The 9398-nt window shown below is 28.0% G+C and overlaps 1 protein-coding gene and 1 long non-coding RNA gene across 4 annotated transcripts in view; one reads left to right on the top strand and one right to left on the bottom strand.

The window, feature by feature from the left end:
- Positions 1–1165: 1165 nt before the first annotated feature.
- LOC126909172 (uncharacterized) lies at positions 1166–2168 on the bottom strand. 2 transcript variants are annotated; one of them, XR_007704952.1, is made up of 3 exons: positions 1575–2168; positions 1331–1519; positions 1166–1260 (listed from the first exon to the last, which is right to left on the bottom strand). It is a non-coding gene; the product is annotated as an uncharacterized LOC126909172 (long non-coding RNA). The 2 variants fall into 2 exon arrangements; XR_007704951.1 differs by having other exon boundaries at positions 1256–1519; positions 1575–1870; positions 1947–2168.
- A 1868-nt stretch (positions 2169–4036) lies between these two features.
- Positions 4037–9398, top strand: part of LOC126909171 (uncharacterized) — an 8531-nt gene continuing 3169 nt past the window's right edge. The window contains exons 1-3 of one of the 2 annotated variants that reach the window (XM_050691593.1): positions 4037–4243; positions 5128–5160; positions 7994–8356. In XM_050691593.1, coding sequence (XP_050547550.1) covers positions 4148–4243; positions 5128–5160; positions 7994–8356 — 492 coding nt within the window. In that variant the 5' untranslated portion in view covers positions 4037–4147. Of the gene's footprint in view, positions 4244–5096; positions 5161–7993; positions 8357–9398 lie in introns of both variants that reach the window. The other variant, XM_050691594.1, reaches the window with a different exon arrangement.

The raw sequence follows: 9398 nt of genomic DNA, 5'->3' as shown, positions 1-9398 counted from the left end.
AGAATCTTGGTGCACTGCTACTTTTATCCTAAAAACTTCTGTTACTCCTCCCACACTATTCACCCTGTCGGCGGCACGCGCAGTGAATGTCAGTCACAGGTGAACTAGTTTACATAGTTTTCAATGAGTCTCGCGGTGCTAAATCCTCCTGACTCATTCTATCTACCGACCGCCGGACAAGACAAACATAATATTATCGTCAACACTAACGAGTGTGACGATGGACAGCTAATAATCACGACCGGATAATGTGCTAATTCACATTAAATGAATAGTGCGCTATTACAGGCCGTGTCAGGCTCCATTATTGACTTACCAGGCATAAATCCAAACTTGTTTTTAGATACCGATGTCTCATTTTTTATTCTCTTATCTATTACTTTTTCCCAAATTTTCATACTATGACACATAAGCTTTATGTCTCTATAATGTCCACACTTCTGTATGTCTCTTTTACCTTTAAATATCGGCTCAATTATACTATTACTCCATTTATTTGAGATATTTCCTTCTCATAAGATTTTATTTAAAAGGTCGCGTACATCCAAGATCCGCCTAAGTTTTGTTTAGTACTCCTCATACTTTTTGACAAAAATTTTACGCCGGCTATCGACCTAATGCAACCTCATTAGCGCTTTTTGCGACTGGCAAAGGAGCCGTGGAAGTATTCTTATCCCCTATTCACAGAGAGTATATAATATTATTAAATATCATCCAAAATAAAATTTTAATACAAGTAATTCATAACAACAAAACAAAAAATATTTGTTCTTAAAAGTAACCACGTAAGTCTAAAATATAAATCGGAAATTCATTAATCAATTTATTTTATCGATACTAAAATTGCAAATTTGTAAAATCGATAATTGGAATTGAAATTTAAATCTAAATAATTTCCAATAAATAATATCATCTATAAAATTTATCATTTTGCCAACGTGAAAAAAATACTTTAAGACATCTCNATTTTGCCAACGTGAAAAAAATACTTTAAGACATCTCTGTTCAAGAGATAAATAATATTAGCTTTACAACTTATATAGAACAATATTTTTTTATAAAATTAAGTATTAAAATTATGTAACTAATATTTAAGATTTGCTTACTAGTCGTAGACCCAAACAATCTACTGCTTTGTAATTGAGACATATAACATACAATTAGGCATCCACACACCTATTCTATCTAATCCAATCCAATGACACTAAAACTTTTACAAAGTTTATTGACCTAAATTTTAAGTGGGGTACCGGAAAATCCCTAATTTTGAAAGTAAGAAATTTCAGTTTTTGATTTCATTATTTTTAGGTTTAACTAAATATCACTTAACTACTTGTAACATACATTAATCCAACATTATAAATATGAAAGTGTATCAGAATCTGAATAATAAATGCCCAATGGTCTAATGAAACTGTCAAAATCCGTCGTTTTTGACAAAAAACGCTGAAAAAAGGAAGTCAAAAGTATTTAAACACAACAACGAAGCACATTGTTGATATTCCAAAACACGGTGCACCTGTGAATAATATTAATATTATCTCTAATAGCTTAAGATTATCATAAGAACTTACTTTATCGACCTGCAGTCCATGTGCGAACGCCTGTTTCAAGTTAACATAATGTACCACGTATCGCTGTTTGGATATTAAAATTTGGTCTCTTTGGAACCCGTCAGAACGTTTTTACAAGGCAAAAACGGAAAGTTGTTGTGCTTGTTATACAGCTCTTCTGGATACCATACGTCTACTTCATATACACACCTCGTATTACCGGTGTCCGACAATGAGTCTAGGTCGGTCATAGGGTCTATTCCGTTTTACTACCGAAAGCCTCTATAGGGCATGGGCTGAATCATACAGCTTATTGTCTGTAATCATTTTTAACATTCTGAAACCACCGCTAATTATTACACGAATATATATATATATGTATAAACTACTTACAGTCTTGGTACACGATCCATGAGTCTGGTTATGTCTAATCGTAATCTGGTGTCTTAAGATTTTTAAAATTGTCTTAGGAACAGTTATTGGTGGCTTACACCAACCACGAGTCCCCTGTTTCTAAAATAAAAAATGCATTGATTTCCATCATAAAATATTTTATGATGGAAATCAATGCATTATTTGCTACTCTAACCATATAAAGAAGAAAATTAATTGTATATTTTTAATTCTACATTTTTAAATAGTAAAATAGTTATAATACATTTGTCATGTGCGAACATTAAAGTGGTTTCCCTCACCAGGTACGCAAGTAAACACGAGTAGTGTTTGGACAACCGGCAGCGTCGTCCATGCCGTAAAATATCAGAATGTTACTATATTAATAATTTATTTTTAGAATTAACTGCTTATCGTTATCGGTTGTTCTAATTGTATAATCGTTATTATTATTGTTTACATTGCTATTTTCTACTGCGAATTTTTAAATAATAATATGTGTATTGTGTTTTAGCTTCGATGCAAAGCTGAGAAGGTATTAATTTTACTATGCTGTGTTTTTTTTACTATTTATTTTTTTTTTGTGTCTGTCATTATTTTTCTCAGCTCTCACCGAACCGATTTCTTTCAACGATACATCAAAAGTTCACAAATCGTATCTTGTCAAAACATTATCCTCAAAAATTTGAGAAAAAATTTTTCTCGTTCACCGTAAAAGGAGAAATCTCCTAAAAAATTGCAAATTTAAAAATCAGAAGGTAATACATTAGAAAACATTAAAATCCTTCATTTATCCATAAAAAAAAAACAATATATATATAATGATTACTAAAAAATAAAATTGCAATTAAATGTTGTAACGTGACAAAAGTATCTAGTTATTTTTTTTGTCTATTTGTATATATATATATATTTGTGTTGAGCCGAATGCGGACTGCGGCGGCGTTTGTCAGTAAAATTATCATGATAAGGTATTGTGATTTGTTTATGCGCGTGCGAGATAGTCAGCTGTGTACTACTTCAGATCGGTTAATGGACGGCATTTGTGTGTACATTCACCCCGCTCCTTTCCTATCTTGAACGTCATTTGCACTGCTCACCGCATACATTGTCGCCTTATGATTAAAATTGTTCTTAGTAATTTCCGGCACTGGGCATTAAGTTTTTTTTTGACCCCTACTCCAAAGGCTAGCCGTGTTGTCGTCAACAGACCGCCGGGTCAAACGTCGGACGGGTTGTCGGAAATTAGCCATCATCGGAACTGGTCGTCGCTAATTTTCGTCCATAGCGGTCTTTTTTGCTGTGTGCGTTGCAACTTTTCCATTTTTTATATATATTTTCGTGAGTGTCCGTTATTTTTTTATAATGTAAATTCTTTGTTGGTTGGCGTCGGCTAATCCTGCCTCCATTTTCTGTAGCCCTTCGGGGCTGGTAATGTATCGTTTATTATATAATGTTTTGAGCCAGATTATTATTTTTTGTTTTGTGCGCCGTGCCATAAGCACGTGTGGCGAATTTTTTTGTATTTTTTTTATAGTTTTTTCTTGTATAGGTGCCCTTATTTTTATTTAGGTCCCTCGACATGGCAGGCGTGTTCCAATACCACCTGTCATGTTATATATATATTTTTATAGGTTTTATGTTATATTGTATCGGGTGATGAATATGTTATTAGTAAAATGTGGTGACGTAGTGCATTTTATCCCGGGGTGTTAATTTTTTTTAAATCCTACTGTGGTCCGATAATACACTGTCTCGCCCAGTAAGTTGGCGACCCTTTTCTTATAATTTTGTAAAACACCATGAAAGTTACAAATTTTTCGTTGCGGCCCATTAATTTGATTTTTATATATTTGTAACCTTTCAATGTCTTTTTAAATTTTATTAGCACGAGCCGCCACTGAAAAATATATACATGTACAATGTACATTGTACATATATTTATACATATGTTATACTTGTACATGTATAATGATAAATTATTAAAATACAAATAACAAAACTATATGTTCCACCATTTTTTTATATTTTTCTGTCGTTTTGTTATTATTTTCATGTGTATATAAACATTTTATATAACATTATTCTATTAGCATTATCCAATACTAATAATTTTTTTATTTAATACAAACGTCATTACACGTACAATTTCTGAGTAGTTAAGAAAAAACATTTTAATTAAAATTATTAAAAACTTAACAATGGTGTCACATAAATTTTTTGTAATGTTTTATTTTCTATTATACATTATACTATATTATGTGGTCGCAAGCGATAGCAAAAATGATACAACTAAGGTAAATTGCAATGTATAGTATAAAACAGATCTAAGGAAACGGATATTTATTGTTCTCATTGTTTGTAACAATTTACCTGTTTCTTTACTTTCAAAACAATCTGTATATTTGACTAGTTTATATAATATGAAATAATCAAATTAAGAAAAAGATAGGCCAATGACATTTTTTGACCTATTATTTCAAAATTGTAACTATTTTAAAATATTGAGTGGAGATAAAGTGTGGGTTATGTTATTTTATTATTACGCATTACTCTGCCGCGTTCTTCCTTCAATCTATATTTTAAAATGTTAATAACTTCTGAAGTACATTTTCAAAAATTGATTTTGACCAGTTATTTTCCTAATTAGATCTTGTTTCATGTTATTAGATAGTTACATATGTATGTTGCCATATAAAATTCAATAAATATATAAAATTAAAAAATACCATAAAGAATTCTATTCATATAATTACTAAAAAATTATTTAAAAGAGTTGTCAGCTATTTCTGTTTCATTTATATATCATGACTACATTTTTTAATCAAAATGTAATAAGCAAATAGATTTTCTAATGGACTAGTCAAATTTTCCGTAAATATAAATTTAGTATTATACTTAAAGACAAATTGAATAACTAAAAATACGTATTATATAATTTATAAAGTATGTTTATAATTCGTACACATTAATAAATTTACGAGTATCGTGTTTTAAGTGCTCGCATCTAATATTTACCACAATAAATTAAATACTTTGAAACTGTTTTTAACGACAAGAAAACTTACTAACAGCACTCCAATTGTATAGCAGCAATTCAGCTTCTATTACAATCTCATTACATTTACATAATTTTTTGTACTATTCTAGTTTATTTAATAAAATATAATTTATGTTAAAGAAAAGTTCAAGACTACTTTCGCCCATTTCAAACGTAAGTATATTTTTTATAAAACTTTTGTGTAAATATACACTGCATATTTAAGAGCATGTTATATGCAGGTGTGAGACACTTGTATGACGAATGTTCTTACAAATCCTATAATTTTTAATTCACTTAATATTTTTGTTTCATTCTTTTTTAAAAACTTATTTGAACCACTGTTAAGACTAACACTACCATGAAGAATGTGTTACTTCTATCCTTCTGCAATGAGTATAGACAAACGTTTTACAGCGTCAAATAGAAAACATAAAAATTTTATACATTTCAAAATATTTTAGAAATTTAAATTAAAATTGTTTTTTTTATTCTTATATTTTTTACAACACTATTGTCCTAAGCTTTAATAAATAAAAAGAAGTTAAAACAGATAACACTGTTTGATTTCACAAAACTACTACCCGTTATATTTCCAATAGTATGTTAATCTTCTGATTGACCTAGGCTTTTGAAAACACATCTGAATCATCATGTAGCATTATGGACATATTTATCAAATTTTAATTCTATCTACCCCTTGAATTGCTACGAGAAAACTGAAAATTTAAAAAACGAAATCTTTATTTAAGGGTCAAAGGAAATAGATTTTAAAAAAGTGGACTGACCAATTGATATGATGCTTCATTTAAATTTTTTTCAGAAGTTTTATTGTATTAATACTTTTTTTGTACTGTTGGAACAAAAAAAAATTGTTTTTGACTAAAAAAACACTCGGTACCTAGACTGTAATAAAGTTAAACAAACTGATTATCTTAAAACTTGTAAATAACAACAAAGAATTATTGCAACAATGGTAATAAAAATAAAAATAATTTGAAAAATTATGATGTCACAAAATGTATACACATAAATTGGCCAAAATCCAATGGTTGATAGCGTCACTTTAAGTGTTTCAAGTTAAAGACATTTTCTCGATAATTATTGGAAATGTAAATAATTGTTACAAATAAAAAGTATTTTTATAACAAAAAATAATTTATAATATCTCATAAATAATAAACTGATTTTTAGTTTTTTAATAACTTTAAAATATGATGCATATCGTTGTATCATTGGCAAAACCATATAACTCGATTTTTCTTAGTTGATTTAATTTGGGTTCATTTCTTCCTCTTAAAAAGAAGAAAGAAAGAAATATTTTTATAGTCAACTATTGAAATGGCTTTTTTAATAAACAATTTGAATATTTCAAGAAATAATAGAGATAATTATTTCCAAAAAAAAAAAGATGCGTCACTAAAAGCTGCATGTAGAAATTGTGCCACCAGGGGTACTCAATTTTGCTGCTTCCAATGACTTATTTTTTGCTAATCAAAAACGATTTGAATAAGCAAATAAAAAGCCTTCAACTCTATAATTTATATTGCTAGATAGCTGGATAATGTTTTCTCCAGTGTCACCCTTAAATCTGCCACCCGGGGCACTTGAACCCTGTGTCTCCCTAGATGTAGCTCTGCCGTCATAACAAAAAGTATGTATTTCTCAAAAAAAAAAAATATATCAAAATGTTGAACCACAGGGTTTTGCAATGTAAAACATGATTTATTAAAAAAAAACGCTTAAAACACCTAACATTCTGCAAAATTTTCCTTTAAAAACTAATAAAATATGTGTCAAAATATGTTTTTAAGTGCAAATTATTCAGTTATATTGACACGGTACTGTATTTACCTCAGCCACATATCACGTTGTCAACCTATATTACTCAGTAATTTAAAAATTGTCGAAAATTTTTACTCCTGTTGAGCTGTTTAGTTAATAAAAATATCTAAAAATTTATAAATCCACTCACTACTCATAACTATTCAACGGACATAATTAAGTGGATTATGTCCATTAAAATACGTTTGTTTTATCTTAATTTTTATCACATATTACAATTTATTATAGCAATAAACAATATCGCTCTATAATAATTTTACAAAATTCAATTTTCTTTCCAATTCAAAGAGCTGTAGCTAAAAGATGAGATATCACAAATAATGGGTATCACCTTACCATATTCCAATTAAACTTATAATATGATACGAAAATCAGAAAAAAAACTTCATTTTTGTTAAAACTCAAAGAGCTGTATTTCCAAAAATGATATATTATATAAAATAATTTTTTCAATTGTAATATTTATAAAAAAAAATTTTAATCTAAAACAAGTGTTTCTATTTTATTATCCAAAGTAAACCACTAATATACCCCCACAGACATTTTTTTTTAAATACGAGTTTAACATAATTGAAAGTATTAAGTTATGATAAAAATTCTTTATTTGCACCACTATTTTATGTTTTTAATAATTTCACAGGAAAAGTTTGAAATTCTGATTATCCTTTATAACGCATATTTGTTATGAAGATTGATACTTCATTCTTTATAGAATTGTTGCAATATAATTTCTTTATTGAGTATAATGGCCTTGAAATATCTATTTTATGGCATAGTTAAAATCTATCCATAAGTAATATTTAATTTCATGCTTATAAATATGGTTTCTTACCTTCTGTCTTGAAAAGAATTTACTTTAATTGTACTGATTTATACTTTTCTAATAAATTAATAATAATAACAGTTATAATATTTACATAAAACAATAATTTTTGTAATATAATGTAATTATTTTTATTTATAAATGTTTATAATTGTTAAAATATTTATAAATAATTTTTTATTAACTATGTTTTGAAGTTGGTCGTTTTCATTTTTAATTAATATTTTCTCTAATTTTTTTTTTATTTTAAGCATTTTTTTTTGTGACCATGTTGTTAGGAAATTAATTAATGTGTTAAAAATTGTTGTGGCATATTTAAATAAAAATAATTGTTTATAGTTTTTCAATTGTGACGTACAACCTGGAAAAGTAGTATATCCAATTAAATATTTAGAAACACTGGTATATGACAGTAAATTTAAAGAAAAAGTTCTTCATAATAAACACTACTTTAATCCCATGGATTGGCAATTGAGGGAGGAAAAATGCAACAAATTAAAATTAAAATTTGTGAATCCTTATAATTATCAAGAAATCATTAAGCTGGGAACGTTTAAAAGATTGACACATCCAAGCCTATTTTATAAAGATGGACTTGTAATTCTTGAGGAACGTGATATAGACAAAACTTACAGGCTTTTATCTGAGTTACTATGTGGAACAGATGAAAACTCTAACGCTATAAGAATGCTTGTTCAAGAAGTAATATGCTAATTGAGAAAATTGAATATTTTTTTACATAAAATGCTTTATAAACATATAAAGTGCAGCTATTAAATAACGAGACATACCCTCTAAAAATCATTTTTAATTGCAATTTTCAATAATTTAGTATTCTTCCCCTACTGTAAATACTTTTTCAAGTTCTGCTCATACCTAAATACATATTTTCCATTAGTTAAATTAGTTTTGGAAATACTTTTTGTATCATAAAATTAGATGAATTGCATCAATTTTTGAGATTTATTCAAATTTCTAATTAATTTACAAATTTTGTAAATATATATTGATATTAAATAAATTACTATCATTACAAGATTTTATAAAATTAAAATTAAAANTGTACTAGGATTCAGGTCAGACGTATTGTACATTACATATAACTTATATTTACTGAACATCTAAAATATAACTTTACTTTGTCGTTGACATAAAACAATAGTCTAATTTTATTTAATAATCTATCCTCTGTAACTAAGGTACACGATTGCCTGTGTCTCCTTCAGGCAATTAAAACTCATTTAAGGAGATAGGGACGATATTTGGGCAGACGTCGGGTAGCTTCCGATTCTTGGTAATGACCAAGATCCTCAACTATTAAACAAGCCCCTAAGTTGACATCAACTTTCACCACGAAGACAAGTCTAGAGGTCAAATTTTTTTTTTTCAAATTAAAGTATATTACATAAGCTTCAATTTAAGATATATATAAAAGTGTCAGACCTTCCGGAACACTTTCAAAAGTTAAGTTGAAAAAGTTTTAGTTTCTATATGCATTTTTTAGATTTGAACCCCCTTCGTATATAGGGAAATGGTCCGATTTAAAAAAACAGTATATCCAATGAAAGATGTATATAAATACTACTTCTCATGAAAAAATTGTATCGATCCATACATTTTTTAAAATGTTTTAGCACTTTAAAGTAAAAAATGTAAATTATAAAATCGAAAATTTTCACACAAAAATAGCATTCGGTAGCCGTTTTCACCATGAAGACAAGTCCAGAGGTCAAATTTTTTTTTT

This window comes from Daktulosphaira vitifoliae, unplaced genomic scaffold (assembly GCF_025091365.1).
Source record: "Daktulosphaira vitifoliae isolate Bord-2020 unplaced genomic scaffold, ASM2509136v1 Scaffold_163, whole genome shotgun sequence".
In the NCBI taxonomy this organism is placed as follows: Eukaryota; Metazoa; Arthropoda; class Insecta; order Hemiptera; family Phylloxeridae; genus Daktulosphaira; species Daktulosphaira vitifoliae.
The sequence above is the reverse complement of the archived record's forward strand: the minus strand, read 5'-3'. Positions and strand labels throughout refer to the sequence as shown.